Consider the following 18,192-nt stretch of genomic DNA (forward strand, 5'->3'; position numbering starts at 1 on the left):
TGTCTTTAGGAGCACCAGGATGCAAATTCTATCCCTGCTGTGGCTGCCAAGCCCTGAGTGGCACCAATGAGCAGTATAGTGGTGACTGTGAAGTCCTGGGGTGCCGTGGCTCTGTTAGGAGTTCTCAAGGAGGGTATGTTGGGTATGATCCAAGCTGGAACCACTGCACCCACAGTGTCTCTGCCTCCATCTGAAACCAGGAAGCGGAGTAGACTGAGCAAATCAAAGTGATTGAGCTGGGGCAGAAGCCTGGGCTGGCTCCTGCTGGAGTTGAAGGGTCTCATTTAAAACACCAGTGCCTGGAAGTCCTCTAGTCATAAATCTGCTGTGCTGTCTTCAGCTAATGCTCCCCCCTTTTGCCAGGGCATGAACCCTCCCAGCTAGTCCCCATCAGTACCTCTGCACAATGGAATGGGTCACCCACCTGACCCTGCTTGATTTTCCCAGGACAAGCCAGACGTTCCGGGTCTCTCTCTGCTCTCAGTGAAACTGGTGTAAATCCCCAGTCACCCCACTGGCCTCAGTGGAGTTACACCAGCACAAGCTGAGCAGAGATTGGCCCTCCGTATAATTTGGCCGTGCTGTTAACAACGGAGCGAGCGGCTCTGGCGGAGGAACGCCTGGTGCCGTCTGCGAGGGAGGGCGCTACGTGGCACGCAGCCCATCGAGCAGTATCAGTGGAACAGAGGACAAGTGCAGCCGTCTCTCAGCGTTTGAGGCTGCTGAGTAGGGAGCCAGGAGCACAAAGCAGCTCTTGCTTGTATTTTGTTTTACTCTTGTAAAGTAACTACCCGCTGTCATAATTCTAGGCTTACAGCTGTGCTGGCAAAATTCCCACCAGCCATTCGCCTCCTGGAGGTGTCTCTGGTATCTTTGCATCTCCTGCTCTCGCTTCCAGCCGCCCTCTCTTTCCCCCCGCTCCTCCTTCCCTCTCCTCCCTTTGTCTCTGCTTCTTTTTTCTTCCCCCATTCTCCTCCTCCACTCTGGACACTGTTCCCTTTCTGCCCAACCCCCCTTGTCTTCTCCCGCCACCTGTTCTCTCTGCCCCGTCCTCCTCCTGACAAACTGCACGAGTCCCCTGGAACTTGCGCAGAAGCTTCCACCTGAGTGCAAGGCGGGAGCGCACTGGCAGAGGTCAGCGAGGTGCTTGTTCTCCTGAAATAGAGGTCCCCCGCTGGGCAGTGCCGGAACAGAACCCTCTGATCTTACAAGGGAACACGAAAGCCCCCAGGCCCTTTTCTACTTTGGAATGCGAATGAGGTTGTTGCTAGGCCATGATGGGGGCCAGGCTGCTTGGTGCTTAACTCCTTCTCCCCCATGGAGCCTCTGCTGGCAAGCAGCAATCTCACTCATTTGCGGAGCCTGAATCCCTCCCTCCACGGTCTGGGTCAGCATGTCTGCCGGGAGGAAGGAGACGGTCGGAGAGGGTTTCCCATCTGGTGCTAGCTGGTAAAATCCCATTGCAGCATCTCTGTGACAGTGCTGAGGATGCTAGATCCATAACTGAATAAAGAGGTATCAGGGTCCCCAGAGCCGGCAGGGCCAACAGGGCATGCGGTTTTCTTTATCGACGTGGAACTGGATTTATGACATGCGGTGAGCATGAGGCTTCAGGGCTGGGCCATATAATGCAGAATGGGCACTGCCCCAGGGTGCACAGCACGCTGCACCATCGGGCCATGTGGTGCAGCGTGGGCACCGTGCCATGCCACGAGCTGTGCGCTGCATGACACTCGCGAAACACCAGGCCACAGGATGCACTGTGAGCATCAGGCCATCTTTGTGCTGCAGCAGCAGGTCGTGTGAAACTCAGGGAGCAGCAGGCGTCAGGCTGTGCCATGAACACGGGTCATGTGAGCACCAGGCTGCGTGACACTCCGTGATCATGGGCCGTGTGGGACACAGCAACCAACCAACAGGCTAGTGGCAATCACTGAATGAAGCGGGTGGGCGAATCAGGCAGATTCGAAAGGGGGAAATCTGCATACACAGCCACCTGGGCAGCCAGAGGCGGCGGGAAAGGAAATACAGAAAAGGCACCGGGGAGTTCCCAGACTAGACTCTGAGGCTGGCAAGAGCTTGTTATCAGCTCACCGGGCTGCATAGTAAAAGGAGCATGGTCCTGTCAGACAGGGCCTGGAAGTTCGGGTCTGCTTTCACCACCCCCGGACCGGGCGAGAGGTATCCGCGGGAACGGAGACATTCTAATGGGAACAGTGTTCAATCGAAAACAGGCTCTTCAGGGAAGCGGGATCTTCAATGTGTGTTTGCGCGGCATTTCGTACAGTGGGGCTCTGGACTGAATGGAGGCTGCTCCCAGAATACAAAGACGCAGGAACGAACATACAAACCCACGCCCCTGCAATGGTTGCCATCCAGACCCGCAGCGTGTGGCTTATGCATGCAAAGCAGGAAGCAAAACTAGCTAGGAACCAAAGGAAGCCGACAAGTCTTTAAGTCAGGGCAGTGAGGTACACCAAGAGCAGAGAGGCGGCATTAAGAGAAACAAGGACATTCTGGTGGTTCAGCAAACTCGCGTGTCCTAACAATAGAGAGAGAGGAACCGCACAGAGACCCAGAGGAGCGTCCCTGACCATGCTGGGGTTATTCTGGGTTCATGCCGGTGTAACTGGTGTCTGGCGCGGCGGTTTTGACTCAGTCCCTCGCCAGGCAGAGCTCCCACTGGAGAGTCAGTGCGGGTTCTGCTTGAGTACGGATCGACTCGTAACAGAGCGAGAGCCCCACAATTCTGAGGAGGGCTTTTAACTCCCCCAGCTCCGTCAACAGATCCAGCTGCCCTGATACTCAGCGACAGGTGAATTTCCTCCACTGGTTTGGATCCATCTTAGGGATTTATTTGGCCCCCATCACCGCAGTGTCTGAGCGCCTGACAATCTTTAATGGCCCCAGGAGGCAGGGCGATGTGGTGAGCCCATTGTACAGCTGGGGAAGTGAAGCACAGAGCAGCTAAGTGACCTGCCCAAAGTCTCACAGACTCTCCTCCTTCCTGATGGGTAACCAGAATCTTATGGCCAACCCAGACAGTGACTTTCCTGGAGCTACACATGGGGGGCACTTGGCCCCTGGAGCCCTCTCGGTTGGACATTTCCAGTGTGTCCTTGTGTGTGTGGTTTCAGAGTGGCAGCCATGTTAGTCTGTATCCACAAAAAGAACAGGAGTCCTTGTGGCACCTTAGAGACTAACACATTTATTTGAGCATAAGCTTTCATGGGCTAAAGCCCACTTCATCGGATATCTCACACAGTACGCAGGCACTTTCAATCCAAGCCAGAAGGTGCAGGGCATGGCGTGTGGTGGGAGAGAAGTTAATCCAGAGTTTTCCAAACCTCCAAATAAAGGTTTGCAGTCATTTTGGTGGGTGGGAAAAGATTTCAGGTGCTTTTGATTTAGTCTGATCTGGTTTGCTCGTCCCAGTAATAATCAATGCTCTGTAGTTTGCTTCAGTAAGGGGACGGCAAGCTGCTGCCACCCCGGGCTGTCCCGTGCGTGGCCCTGACCTGCTCAGACACCTCTTACCCTTAGCAGTAAGCTCCTTCGGTCCGTCTGATCAGCGTGACTAACCATCTCCCATTCTCTTTTTCTTCCGGGGGTGATTGTAGGACGGAGTCTGTGGCAGAGAAGATGCTCACTAATTGGTTCACCTTCCTGCTGTACAAGTTCCTCAAGGTAAGAGGGGGTGGCCCGCCTGGCCATGAGACCACATCACTCATGGATGATTTGGTGGTGGGGGTGGGCAGACGGTGCTGGGCGCTTTCCAGACACACGAGAAAGGACAGGCCCTGCTGCAAGGAGGGCCAGGCTTAAGGAAAGGGATCACGGGCTCAGGCCATTATTTCTGAATGCTGCGAGAAAGGGGCAGTAGGAAGGCGTGAGAACTGGGTGAGACCAAGAGGAGGTCAGGAGGACGGAACGCTGCTCAGAGCAGCTGGCTGGCAGGTTTTTGTCGGCAGTGTACAAGAGATGGGTCCCTGAGGGGTGTTTCTGCCAGGATGGGGCCTCAGTGAGCAGGTGAGGGAGCACATTGCAGCAGAAAGCTCAGGCTGTGCTCTATCACAGCCCGTTCAGAGTGCAGCTCTGACCCCACCAGACCCTTATCCTCACTGGTGGGACCTTCTGGGTCCAGTGGCTGGTGACGAGGAGGCCTTACCTTATCCTGGTTTTCAAAGGCAGTTCGGTAACTCTCATACCAGGCTCCTCACCAGACCTCCTTCACCCTGGGCTTAGACCTTTCCAAAGGTCAGGAGGGGAGTGTGCTGCCTCCGTGATAGCCTGGAGCCTCTCCTCCCAGCACAGACAGAAAGCCATTCCTGACAGCTGGGCTAGGTGGGAGGAGTTGGCGGTTCTCAGTCTGGTTCTCTGTCCATGGCACTGGCACCCTCGCCTGCAGAATTGGCAGGAATGAGAGGCCCACGGAGTATGAATTTCAGACCCACCCCTAACAGGGTTTCTCCTGAGTAGCATGCAGTGGAAGTTTGCGTGCTCTGTGGGTGGCCAAGACGTTCAGTGTGCAAGACACCAGCACTGAATTCACTAGGGAGGAGATGGTATTGTAGCCTTGGTTCCCATGCTGAGACTGCCAGCAGAGGTGCTCATTATGATGTTGCCTTGTGAGAGCCCACCGTGCCGCCCCTGGGCCCCCACCCTAGAGACAGAACCCACTTGGACTTCAGACATGGGCCTGAGCTTTCCAGTAGCACACGTCAGATTCCTCGTCCTTCCAGCCACTCCGGGGCAGGATGGGAACTGGCCAGCTGGAGGCAAAAGACTCTCTCCCAGTGCCATTCCCCTGAGCCAGCCAGCCGCCCCCAAGGCACAGCCTCTCCTAGCAGGAAGGTTTGGAACGTCCCTGGATGGTAATTTCAGTAGCTCCTAGTACCAGGTTCCCATTTTCAGATGAAAAGAGGGGCTCAAACGAGGTGACTCGCTAAAGCTCTGCTTTTATAAGATACATTCCCCCCCCCACCTTCAGCTTCTTGTCTTCCCGCCCTAGCCTAGACACCAGCCTGGTAAGGGCACTAGACGGGCACATGGGAGCAACATGCGGCAGGCAGATAAGCTAATTAAATGGCAGACGGGTGTAGGAGCTGAGAAAGGGGCCACGTTGCTTAGGATTATTAACTTGTTTTCTCCAGGATTTACACCAGAGGACAATGATCCAGCTCGTTGATTTGGGACAGAGCAGAGGGGCAGCAGTGCAGGGAAGGGGGAGGGGAGGGGAGGGAGGGGAAGCAGTGCAGGGAAGGGGGAGGGGAGGGGGAGGGGAAGCAGTGCAGGGAAGGCGGAGGGGAGGGAGGGGAAGCAGTGCAGGGAAGGTGGAGGGGAGCGGGGAGGGGAAGCAGTGCAGGGAAGGCGGAAGGGAGCGGGGAGGTGAAGCAGTGCAGGGAAGGCGGAGGGGAGGGAGGGGAAGCAGTGCAGGGAAGGTGGAGGGGAGCGGGGAGGGGAAGCAGTGCAGGGAAGGCGGAAGGGAGCGGGAGGTGAATCAGTGCAGGGAAGGCGGTGGGGAGGGAGGGGAAGCAGTGCAGGGAAGGTGGAGGGGAGGGAGGGGAAGCAGTGCAGAGGGGAGGGCGGGGGGGGAGGGGAAGCAGTGCAGGGAAGGCGGAAGGGAGCGGGGAGGTGAATCAGTGCAGGGAAGGCGGAGGGGAGGGAGGGGAAGCAGTGCAGGGAAGGTGGAGGGGAGGGAGGGGAAGCAGTGCAGGGAAGGCGGAGGGGAGGGGGGAGGGGAAGCAGTGCAGGGAAGGCGGAGGGGAGGGGGGAGGGGAAGCAGTGCAGGGAAGGCGGAGGGGAGGGGGAGGGGAAGCCGTGCAGGGAAGGCGGAGGGGAGGGAGGGGAAGCAGTGCAGGGAAGGGGGAGGGGAGGGGGGAGGGGAAGCAGTGCAGGGAAGGCAGAGGGGAGGGGGGAGGGACAGAACTGCAGGGAAGGCGGAGGGGCGGGAGGGGAAGCAGTGCAGGGAAGGCGGAGGGGAGGGGGGAGGGGAAGCAGTGCAGGGAAGGCGGAGGGGAGCGGGGAGGGGAAGCAGTGCAGGGAAGGCGGAGGGGAGCGGGGAGGGGAAGCAGTGCAGGGAAGGCGGAGGGAGGGAGGGGAAGCCGTGCAGGGAAGGCGGAGGGGAGGGAAGGAGGGGAAGCAGTGCAGGGAAGGCGGAGGGGAGGGGGGAGGGGAAGCAGTGCAGGGAAGGTGGAGGGGAGGGGGGAGGGGAAGCAGTGCAGGGAAGGCGGAGGGGAGGGGGGAGCGGAAGCAGTGCAGGGAAGGCGGAGGGGAGGGGGGGAGGGGAAGCAGTGCAGGGAAGGCGGAGGGGAGGGGGGAGGGGAAGCAGTGCAGGGAAGGCGGGGGAGGGAGCGGGGAGGGGAAGCAGTGCAGGGAAGGCGGAGGGGAGCGGGGAGGGGAAGCAGTGCAGGCGAAGCGGAGGGAAGGAGGGGAGGCAGAGCAGGGAAGGCGGAAGGGAGCGGGGAGGGGAAGCAGTGCAGGGAAGGCGGAGGGGAGGGGGAGGGGAAGCAGTGCAGGGAAGGCGGAGGGGAGGGAAGGAGGGGAAGCAGTGCAGGGAAGGCGGAGGGGAGGGAAGGAGGGGAAGCAGTGCAGGGAAGGCGGAGGGGAGGGGGGAGGGGAAGCAGTGCAGGGAAGGCGGAGGGGAGGGGGGAGGGGAAGCAGTGCAGGGAAGGCGGAGGGGAGCGGGGAGGGGAAGCAGTGCAGGGAAGGCGGAGGGGAGCGGGGAGGGGAAGCAGTGCAGGGAAGGCGGAGGGAGGGAGGGGAAGCAGTGCAGGGAAGGCGGAGGGGAGGGAAGGAGGGGAAGCAGTGCAGGGAAGGCGGAGGGGGGAGTGGAAGCAGTGCAGGGAAGGTGGAGGGGAGGAGGGAGGGGAAGCAGTGCAGGGAAGGTGGAGGGGAGGAGGGAGGGGAAGCAGTGCAGGGAAGGCGGAGGGGAGGGAGGGGAAGCAGTGCAGGGAAGGTGGAGGGGAGGAGTTAGGGGAAGCAGTGCAGGGACGGGGGATTGGAGGGAGGGGAAGCAGTGCAGGGAAGGGGGAGGGGAGGGAGGGGAAGCAGTGCAGGGAAGGCGGAGGGGAGGGAGGGGAAGCAGTGCAGGGAAGGGGGAGGGGGAGGGAGGGGAAGCAGTGCAGGGAAGGCGGAGGGGCGGGGGGGGGGAAGCAGTGCAGGGAAGGCGGAGGGGAGGGGGAGGGGAAGCAGTGCAGGGAAGGCGGAGGGGAGGGGGAGGGGAAGCAGTGCAGGGAAGGCGGAGGGGAGCGGGGAGGGGAAGCAGGGCAGGGAAGGGGGAGGGGAGGGAGGGGAAGCAGTGAGGGGAAGGCGGAGGGGGAGCGGGGAGGGGAAGCAGTGCAGGGAAGGGGGAGGGGAGGGAAGGAGGGGAAGCAGTGCAGGGAAGGCGGAGGGGAGCGGGGAGGGGAAGCAGTGCAGGGAAGGCGGAGGGGAGGGGGGAGGGGAAGCAGTGCAGGGAAGGTGGAGGGGTGGGACGGAGGGGAATCAGTGCAGGGAAGGCGGAGGGGAGGGGGGAGGGGAAGCAGTGCAGGGAAGGCGGAGGGGAGAGAGGGGAAGCACTGGAGGGAAGGCGGAGGGGAGGGGGGAGGGGAAGCAGTGCAGGGAAGGCGGAGGGGTGGGAAGGAGGGGAATCAGTGCAGGGAAGGCGGAGGGGAGGGGGAGGGGAAGCAGTGCAGGGAAGGCGGAGGGGAGGGGGAGGGGAAGCAGTGCAGGGAAGGGGGAGGGGAGGGGGGAGGGGAAGCAGTGCAGGGAAGGCGGAGGGGAGAGAGGGGAAGCAGTGCAGGGAAGGCGGAGGGGAGGGAGGGGAAGCAGTGCAGGGAAGGCGGAGGGGAGGGAGGGAGGGGAAGCAGTGCAGGGAAGGAGGAGGGGAGGGAGGGGAAGCAGTGCAGGGAAGGCGGAGGGGAGGGAGGGAGGGGAAGCAGTGCAGGGAAGGCAGAGGAGAGGGGGGAGGGGAAGCAGTGCAGGGAAGGCGGAGGGGAGGGACGGAGGGTAAGCAGTGCAGGGAAGGGGGAGGGGAGGGGAGGGGAAGCAGTGCAGGGAAGGCGGAGGAGAGGGGGGAGGGGAAGCAGTGCAGGGAAGGCGGAGGGGAGCGGGGAGGGGAAGCAGTGCAGGGAAGGCGGAGGGGAGCGGGGAGGGGAAGCAGTGCAGGGAAGGCGGAGGGGAGCGGGGAGGGGAAGCAGTGCAGGGAAGGCGGAGGGGAGGGAGGGGAAGCAGTGCAGGGAAGGCGGAGGGGAGCGGGGAGGGGAAGCAGTGCAGGGAAGGCGGAGGGGAGCGGGGAGGGGAAGCAGTGCAGGGAAGGGGGAGGGGAGGGGGGAGGGGCAGCAGTGCAGGGAAGGCAGAGGGGAGGGGGGAGGGAAAGCAGTGCACGTAAGGCGGAGGGGAGGGAGGGGAAGCAGTGCAGGGAAGGCGGAGGGGAGGGGGGAGGGGAAGCAGTGCAGGGAAGGCGGAGGGGAGCGGGGAGGGGAAGCAGTGCAGGGAAGGCGGAGGAGCGGGGGGAGGGGAAGCAGTGCAGGGAAGGCGGAGGGAGGGAGGGGAAGCAGTGCAGGGAAGGCGGAGGGGAGGGACGGAGGGGAAGCAGTGCAGGGAAGGCGGAGGGGAGGGGGGAGGGGAAGCAGTGCAGGGAAGGTGGAGGGGAGGGGGGAGGGGAAGCAGTGCAGGGAAGGCGGAGGGGAGGGGGGAGCGGAAGCAGTGCAGGGAAGGCGGCGCGGAGGGAGGGGAAGCAGTGCAGGGAAGGCGGAGGGGAGGGGGGAGGGGAAGCAGTGCAGGGAAGGCGGAGGGGAGCGGGGAGGGGAAGCAGTGCAGGGAAGGCGGAGGGGAGCGGGGAGGGGAAGCAGTGCAGGGAAGGCGGACCGACGGAGGGGAAGCAGAGCAGGGAAGGCGGAAGGGAGCGGGGAGGGGAAGCAGTGCAGGGAAGGCGGAGCGGAGGGGGGAGGGGAAGCAGTGCAGGGAAGGCGGAGGGGAGGGAAGGAGGGGAAGCAGTGCAGGGAAGGCGGAGGGGAGGGAAGGAGGGGAAGCAGTGCAGGGAAGGCGGAGGGGAGGGGGGAGGGGAAGCAGTGCAGGGAAGGCGGAGGGGAGGGAGGGGAAGCAGTGCAGGGAAGGCGGAGGGGAGCGGGGAGGGGAAGCAGTGCAGGGAAGGCGGAGGGGAGCGGGGAGGGGAAGCAGTGCAGGGAAGGCGGAGGGAGGGAGGGGAAGCAGTGCAGGGAAGGCGGTGGGGAGGGCCGGAGGGGAAGCAGTGCAGGGAAGGCGGAGGGGGGAGTGGAAGCAGTGCAGGGAAGGTGGAGGGGAGGAGGGAGGGGAAGCAGTGCAGGGAAGGGGGAGGGGAGGAGGGAGGGGAAGCAGTGCAGGGAAGGCAGAGGGGAGGGAGGGGAAGCAATGCAGGGAAGGTGGAGGGGAGGAGGGAGGGGAAGCAGTGCAGGGAAGGGGGATTGGAGGGAGGGGAAGCAGTGCAGGGAAGGGGGAGGGGAGGGAGGGGAAGCAGTGCAGGGAAGGCGGAGGGGAGGGAGGGGAAGCAGTGCAGGGAAGGGGGAGGGGAGGGAGGGGAAGCAGTGCAGGGAAGGCGGAGGGGAGGGGGAGGGGAAGAAGTGCAGGGAAGGCGGAGGTGAGGGGGACGGGAAGCAGTGCAGGGAAGGCGGAGGGGAGGGGGAGGGGAAGCAGTGCAGGGAAGGCGGAGGGGAGCGGGGAGGGGAAGCAGTGCAGGGAAGGGGGAGGGGAGGGAGGGGAAGCAGTGCAGGGAAGGCGGAGGGGAGCGGGGAGGGGAAGCAGTGCAGGGAAGGGGGAGGGGAGGGAAGGAGGGGAAGCAGTGCAGGGAAGGCGGAGGGGAGCGGGGAGGGGAAGCAGTGCAGGGAAGGCGGAGGGGAGGGGGGGGGGAAGCAGTGCAGGGAAGGTGGAGGGGTGGGAAGGAGGGGAATCAGTGCAGGGAAGGCGGAGGGGAGGGGGGAGGGGAAGCAGTGCAGGGAAGGCGGAGGGGAGAGAGGGGAAGCAGTGCATGGAAGGCGGAGGGGAGGGGGGAGGGGAAGCAGAGCAGGAAAGGTGGAGGGGTGGGAAGGAGGGGAATCAGTGCAGGGAAGGCGGAGGGGAGGGGGAGGGGAAGCAGTGCAGGGAAGGCGGAGGGAGGGGGAGGGGAAGCAGTGCAGGGAAGGGGGAGGGGAGTGGGGAGGGGAAGCAGTGCAGGGAAGGCGGAGGGGAGAGAGGGGAAGCAGTGCAGGGAAGGCGGAGGGGAGGGAGGGGAAGCAGTGCAGGGAAGGCGGAGGGGAGGGAGGGAGGGGAAGCAGTGCAGGGAAGGTGGAGGGGAGGGAGGGGAAGCAGATCAGGGAAGGCGGAGGGGAGGGAGGGAGGGGAAGCAGTGCAGGGAAGGTGGAGGAGGGAGGGGAAGCAGTGCAGGGAAGGCGGAGGGGAGGGAAGGAGGGGAAGCAGTGCAGGGAAGGCGGAGGGGAGGGGGAGGGGAAGCAGTGCAGGGAAGGCGGAAGGGAGGGGGGAGGGGAAGCAGTGCAGGGAAGGCGGAAGGGAGGAGGGAGGGGAAGCAGTGTAGGGAAGGCGGAGGGGAGCGGGGAGGGGAAGCAGTGCAGGGAAGGCGGAGGGGAGCGGGGAGGGGAAGCAGTGCAGGGAAGGCGGAGGGGAGCGGGGAGGGGAAGCAGTGCAGGGAAGGCGGAGGGGAGCGGGGAGGGAAAGCAGTGCAGGGAAGGCGGAGGGGAGCGGGGAGGGGAAGCAGTGCAGGGAAGGGGGAGGGGAGGGGGGAGGGGAAGCAGTGCAGGGAAGGGGGAGGGGGAGGAGAGGGGAGGAGAGGGGAGGGGAGGAGCGCGGAGGGCGTGAAGGGGAAGGGAGGAGCGTTATGACATTTGGGAGAGAAAGGGGATGGATGGACGTGCCGGGGAGAGAGAAGCAGTGGGAGGAGAGTGGGGGGATGAGTGGGAAAGGGGTGAGAGGACGGGGAATGGAATGGAAGGAGAGAAGAGGAGAGTCGTCTGGAGCAGAGAGGGTGGGGGCTCGTGTGACCCTGGGCCAAGTGCCAGCAGTGCAGTACCAAAGCCCGGCAGGAGACGGTTCCCCCTTTAGGGCTGGGCTTGTGCTTGGAAGCCGGCATGTAGGAACCGATGATCTGCGGCACCGGACATCACCGGGTTTCCCTCCCTCGTGTCTCCGTGCAGGAATGCGCTGGCGAGCCGCTGTTCTCCCTCTTCTGCGCCATCAAACAGCAGATGGAAAAGGGCCCCATTGACTCCATCACCGGGGAAGCCCGCTATTCGCTGAGCGAGGACAAGCTCATCCGGCAGCAGATTGACTACAAGACGCTGGTGAGTGCTCAGAGCAGCCCCTGGGATCTGCTGGGGAAAGTGTCTTCCGGAGGGGTCGGCGGCCGGGCTGCTGCCAGGTTGGACAATGGCCATTTATGCTGCCGGAAGGACACAGCCTTGCTGGACCAGCGTCTCCTCAGGCAGGGTTTGGGCAGCACGGTGTGCAGGGAGAGCTGGCAGGTTGTGTGTGGGCCTGGCTGAGACTCATACAGGGCCGTGTGTGTGTGAAGAGAATAAAGGGAACAAGGCGGGAGGAGACAGACCATGGGGGGGCCATTTGTGGTGCCGAGTGAGGGCGTGAGATCTGAGCTCCAGACCAGGGCGAGGCTGCACTGCTGCTGGTTCAGTGTGATGTACGCTGACTGCGCCCCAGTGGAACTCTGCATCTGCTGCTAGTCCGAGGGGCACGTTCTTTGGGCACCAACTCCACGAAGGCCGAGGTTACGCTAACAGCCATCCCCAAACCGCAGTGCTCGGGTTCCTGCAAAGAGAGTGCTTCGGGGCGGCCTGTGCTCGCGGGGCTGCCTGTGCTTGCAAACGGAGCTCGCGATATGCTTTTTGTGTCCCACCGTGGCCGTGTACGCTGGGGTGGGGGAGAGATGGGGAGAGATTGCTCATGAGAAGCAAATGGCTGAGAGCGGATTACTCTGTCGCTCCGGGGAGCAGGCCTATATCCCTCCATCCCCCGCAGCCAGGCTCACAGCTTCCTACGGGCCTCTGACCCCACTGCAGCACTGCCCTGGCATCTCAGACCTCTGGGGGGCCTTCCACCCCTCCCTCTGAGCTTCCACTGGCCTCCTTCCCTACTGCTCTGACCTCCAACAGCCCTCCACCCGTAGGTGCAGGGCTGCTTTTCACCCATCTGTCCTGCCTGTCAGCTCTTCCCTGCCCTTCCTCAGCTGGCCCCCCGAGTCCTTCTCCCTCTAGCTCTCGCCCGGGACCTTCCTGCCCCTGCAGCCTTCAGCCGACCCTTCCTCTGAGCAACCCACCCCCGACTTCTGTGGTGCTTCTGCCGGAGGATCTCGCACTGCTCCGCCCCAGGAGGCTGGCATTTCGCTGATGCTGGTTAATAGGGAGCACCAGTGCCCTCCATCCTGCTCCCTCTGCCTGGCCACAGCGTCCCTCCTCCGCTCTCCTCTCTGCCATCGGACCGAGGCTCCTCCCCAATGCTCACTCCCACACTGGGCAGAGGCTCCTGCTGCGGCGTTTCCCCGTGTGAAGTCCCTGCCGCCTCAGCAGCTCCGTGCGTTTCATTTGTCTAGGACATATGGACAGGGGGCAATTCCTTTCCTCTCCCCATCTGCGTGTGCGGGTTTGTACTGCACCCCTCACCCCCTGCACGAAGACTATGGAGCAGGACGACTATGACTTGCGTGCAGGATTTGCAGTGGGGATGAAGATGTGTCCCCGGTAACGTAGTGACAGCCGAGTAACCGCCTGGCTGGTTTATGGTTCGTGCAATTTGTGCTGGCAGGGAGAAGAGGCGAGGGTAAGAATCCCAGATCTCCTGTATGACGAGGCTATAGGCGCCGACTCTGTGGGGGCTCCGGGGCTCAAGCACCCACAGAAAAAATAGGAGGTGCTCTACAGCCACAGACCGAGGCCCCGCCCACACTGCCCCAAGGCCCCGCCCACACTCCGCCTCTTCCCCGTGGCCCCACCCACGCTGTTCCTCCTCCCACCCCAGCTCTGCCTCTTCCCCGTGGCCCCGCCCACACCCCGCCTCTTCCCCTGTGACCCTGCCCCCACTCCGCCTCTTCCCCCATGGCCCCGCCCATGCTGCGCCTCTTCCCGCCTCCACTCTGCCTCATCCCTCATGGCCCTGCCCACACCCCGCCTCTTCCCCTGTGACCCCGCCCACACTCCGCCTCTTCCCCGTGGCCCCGCTCATGCCATGCCTCTTCCCGCCCCCACTCCGCCTCTTCCCCCATGGCCCCGCCCCCACTCTCTGCCTCTTCTCCCATGGCCCCACCCCTGCTCCACCTCTTCCCACGTGGCCCCGCCCATGCTGTGCCTCTTCCCCTGTGACCCCGCCCATGCTGCGCCTCTTCCCACCCCACCTCTTCCCCCGAGGCCCCCACTGCTGACTCCTCTCCACCCTCTCCCCTCGTCACTCGTCCTTAAGGCAGGAGAGGGCAGAAAGTAGCAGGCGGGAGGTGCTTGGGGGAGGAGGCGAAGAGACGCGAGTGGGGGGGTGAGTGGAGGGAGCTTCAGGGGAGGGAGTGGGGGTGGGGCCCTGGTGAGGGGGCAGAGTGGGAGCAGGGCAGAGCGGGGGTGGAGCACCCACCAGCAAAAACACAAGTTTTGTGTGCTGAGGAGATAGCCGCGCCAGCTCTCAGTTAACCCTCCCACCGTGGCATTGTTAGCAGAGATAAAGGACAGTGGCAGCTGGTGGGGGAGCTGGAGCAATGGGGAAGACAGAAGCAGTAGAGGAGGGGAGCTACGTCAGGGGAAATGGAGGTAGGGAACTGAAGGACGGCAGTGCCCAGGGACGATGCGCGTGGGGGCGGGAGACCAGCTGCGGCAGGTGGTTGACATGGGAGCTGCAGCTGTGCCCAGCAGCTGTGCAGTGGGAGAAGCTATGTGATGTCGCGGCTGGGGAAGTGAGGAGGGCAGGCATGGGGATGGGTGAGGACAGGTAGGGAGCTGCAGGCTTCCCCAGGAAGATCAGCTGTGTGTGAGCAAAGAATTTCAGCAGACTGATGCTGTCAAACCATTGAACAGAAGCTGGGGTGACCCCCTCTTTGACATCCATTGTCAGTGGCAGGTCATTTCGCTGATGTAGAGAAGTCTCAGATCAGCAACACCTTTGATCTTTGAGCAGCTCCCAATGTGGTGCCTAAGTGGTACATAGGAATTAAAGGGTTAAAGACAGGAGAATCAGCTGGTTCAAAGCAAATAAGAACATCCTGGAATATGGAACCTAAAACTCAAGCCAGCCCTGAACAGAAGCTTTGTTGAGGTCGGGAAAAATTCTGATAACTTTTCCAAAGATCATTGGTCGTTATCATCTCCAGAACATCCATGAAATATCCAGTAGTTGCTCCAAGTTGCCATACTGTGATTTCTGAGATACCACAGTTATTTTGCAGGAACACTACACTGGGGGGGAGCTTCGCCCTAAGATTTGCAACTTCAGCTATGAGAATAGCGTAGCTGAAGTCAACGTATCTTAGGTCAACTTACCTCGTGTCCTCACAGCGCAGGGTCGACTGCCGCCACTTGCCCGTCGACTCTGCTTCCACCTCTTGCCGTGGTGGAGTACAGGAGTCGACGGCAGAGTGATTGGGGATCGATTTATTGCATCTAAACTAGACACGATAAATCAGTCCCTGGTAGATTGATCACTACCCGCCGATCCGGCAGGTAGTGTAGACATACCCATTGGAATGGCCATAATGGATCAGACCCAAATTCCATCTAGCCCAGTATACTGTCTCTGAGATTGGCCGTACAAGCTGCTTCAGAGGAATGTATCAAAAACCCTGCAGAAGGTAGTTATGGATTTACCTACCCCAAGGAAGTTTCTTCCTGACCCCTAAGAATGATTGGGTTATGCCCTGAAGCATGAGGGTTTATATCCCTTACTGCAGTTGATTTCCTATTCTGAGTGTAATACTGCGGTAGCTTCACAGTGCTGTTAACTGCGGCCAAGTGTTGGCTTTTAACAGTGACTATTGTCTATCGGCTCCTAACTAGGATAAACAGGATGAAATGGAGTGGGGAATACTGAGGCTGCATATCAAGTATAACTTACTGACTGGAGGACCTATTCACCTGTGGAACAGTCTCCTAAGGAACATGGGACAAGCCGCGTTGCTTTAGACTGAAGAAAGCAGAGAGAATGACCCTTCCTTGGCCAGTGTTGAGATAGACTGGATGAGCTAGTAGGTCTTTTCCATCCCTAGCTTCTACAAAAGCCATCCTGTTCTAGAGCTGGTTCACACAGCATCTCAGTATTGTGACCCCTTCCTCCCAACAGCATCCTTCACATCCACTCTTAAAGGTATTCCACATGAAAAGTCACTTCCCGTTCACTCTGCTGAGGCATTTAGCACCAAGGTTTGCATTGCAGAAACTCAGTGTAAAGATCTATCATAGCTTCTCAAAAGGAAAGCCAGACTTTCCCCCCACAGCAAACCACAGAACTCCCCCACATCAGTCTAAAATTTATAGCCTCTAAGGCCTCATCCAACCTGACTGCCTATAAACCACAGGCCAGGGAAAATCTGAGCCACAGTTCCTGCATCAAGCCCATGACATGAGTCAGAGCATCTCTTTTTTCCAGTCTTGTTGTAAAGACTTCAAGTGATGGAGAATGTCCCTAGGTAAATTGTTTCAATGGCTAATTGCACTCTCTGTTAAAAAAAAATTGTGCCTATCTGTAGCCTGAATTTGTCTAGCTTCAGCTTCCATCCCTTGGATCGTGTTCTGCCTTTTTCTGTTAGACTAAAGAGCTGTCAAGTATCAGAAATCTCTTCCCTGTGTAGGTACTTGCAGACCAGGACCAAGTCCTCCCTTGACCTTCTCTTGGATAAATTAAGTAGACTCAACTTCTTAGGTCTCTCCACTAGAAAGCAGGTTTTCTAGTTTTCCAGACCTCAAATCGTTCTCGTGGCTCTTTTCTGAACCTTTTCCAATTGGTCTTCACCCTTTTTGAAGTATGGGAACCAAAACCAGGGCTCCAATAATGTTGTCTCTAGTGCTGTATACAAAGTTAATACCACTTCCCTACTCCACTTGATATTTCCCTGTGTGTGCACCCCAAGTGAAGCGGGAATGCAAGGGGAAACCCACCCAACTCCTCAAGCTACCCTTGGGTGTTCAGAGAAAAGGGGTTGGGGAAAAGAGAGGGCGAGCGAATAGGAAAGAGAGAGTGATTAATTGCTTTGCTAATGAGGTGAGGGGTGTGAGATAAGGGGAAGGATGTTCTTGTGGTCCAGAACTTGGGCAGGGACTCAGGAGAGTGCAGGGTCAGGCCCCAACTCCATGTGTGGCCATGGCCCAGTCCCTTAATCTGTCTGTGCCTCCACTGCATGTGTATAAAATAATAATTCTTCCGTTTCCCTGCTCTTTGTCTGTCTTGCCTGTTTAGATTGTAAGCTGTTAGGGCAGGGACTGTCTCACTACGTGCTTGTCCACACCTAGTGTCATGGGGCCCAGATCTCACTTTGAGAAACACGGCAAGGGAGAGAAAAATAGAGACCCAGATTGACAGAGGAATCCTTTCCACCAAGGAAATCCCTCCAATCCTTTAAGGCTGGTGGATATAAAGACGGGGTAGTAATTATGCATCAGCCTGAACAGAGCTCTCTTCCATTCACTTGTGTGTTGTTTGATGTTAATCAGCTTTCCCTCTTACATCTCAAGAGCAGGCAAATATATCCCGATAGGAATCTTAGCCGATTTGCAGAGATCAGCTCCGGCGATGGAGATTAAAAAGAAGCAGAATACGAATGAGGCTTTTCTTCCTTTTGGTCTCTCTCTTGTTTCAACTGGGTTGTTTTTTCCCCGTAAATAGATGTTGTTTTGGAGTTGTTTTAAAAAATGAAACAAAGGAAGAACTGCTTTAGATTGCTGTTAACGTGATAGAAATGCCATTGAAGCAAATCCCGATCCCTCCCCTCTCTAAGTCAGCTGGTCGCCTCTGAAGAGTTTTGCACTATGTCTGGAGAGCAATCACAGGGTTTGGCATGTGCCAGGGTGTGGCTATACGATCCTAATCCACCCAACATGCCCAGGGTCCCTGGTACATGACACTTGGAAACGGCTGTTTGTAGCAATTGCCATGAGGTGCCAGTCTAGGGTTGGGGAAGGATGAGGTTTTTTATATACAATGTTTTATTATTCATAGCTTTATTTAAATGATTACTGAAAACAGAATGAGGGGAAGTGAAGCAATTTAGGGAGTCAGTATTGCCGTCGGGGGTTTCTGAACCTCACCCATGTGCCTGGCTGACTAGGTTACACTGCTTGGGGCTGGTTCAGCTCCAAACTGGGTTGCCCATCCATGGCAGCAAAGTCCTGCTGGTCTATCTAGAAAGTGACGTCACGGAGTCCTAGAGTTCAAGGCCAGAAGGACCCACCAGATCCTGTAGTTTAACCTCTTGTGTATGACACGCTACCAACACCACCCCCAACCACCAAAATGAGACCAAAGTATTGCAGCCCACAGGAGATTAAACTGTGATGTGCCACAGGCAGAGTAAGAGGGACCAAGGTGCACCAGGTGCCTGAGGTCCCTGCAGTGACAGGGAAGTGATTTAAGTGAGAAACACCCAGATAATCCCAGTAAGTGACCTGCGCCCACATGCTGTAGAGGAAGGCAATGTCTAGGCATTGTGTAATGTTCTGTCTACTGGTGTGAGTGCCCCCTGGAGGCAGCAGGTACCTAAGGAATCGTCAGTCAGAGAGAGATGACGGGAGAACAGATTTTTAGTGGTCAGATGCTCGGCTCGAAAAAAAAGTTGCATCACAGTCGACAATGAGCATTTCTCCAAACTCTGATTCCTATACATTCAGAGCAATAGAACTGAGAGTGCTGTCTCTAATAGCGCCACCTGATGTTCTGTGCCTTAATCACATGGGAGTGAACCTCTGCCTGGTCTACAAGCCTTTTATAAAGCTCACCTAGATTGTTCCGTATCTTAGAGCTAGGGTGACCAGACAGCAAATGTGAAAAATCAGGACAGGGGGTGGGGGGTAATAGGAGCCTATATAAGAAAAAGACCCAAAAATCGGGACTGTTCCTATAAAATCGGGACATCTGGTCACCCTACTTAGAGCCATTTAGCTCCCAGTCTGCAAGGTGCTGAGCGCTCATTGCCTTCACTGGGAGTTGCAAACGCTCAGCGGCTCTGTGCAGAGTAAGACACTAGATGTGAAGCCCCTCACCCTGCAC

At 59.3% G+C, this 18,192-nt stretch overlaps 1 protein-coding gene across 7 annotated transcripts in view; it reads left to right on the forward strand.

The window, feature by feature from the left end:
- Nucleotides 1-18,192, forward strand: part of PLXNA4 (plexin A4) — a 684,054-nt gene that overhangs the window by 602,277 nt on the left and 63,585 nt on the right. For all 7 annotated transcript variants that reach the window (XM_045028652.1, XM_045028642.1, XM_045028659.1 and 4 more), the window contains 2 exons: nucleotides 3,621-3,687; nucleotides 11,145-11,291. In XM_045028652.1, the coding sequence (XP_044884587.1) occupies nucleotides 3,621-3,687; nucleotides 11,145-11,291 (214 nt within the window). The remainder of the gene's footprint in view (nucleotides 1-3,620; nucleotides 3,688-11,144; nucleotides 11,292-18,192) is intronic.

This window comes from Mauremys mutica, chromosome 1, assembly GCF_020497125.1.
Source record: "Mauremys mutica isolate MM-2020 ecotype Southern chromosome 1, ASM2049712v1, whole genome shotgun sequence".
Taxonomy (NCBI): Eukaryota; Metazoa; Chordata; order Testudines; family Geoemydidae; genus Mauremys; species Mauremys mutica.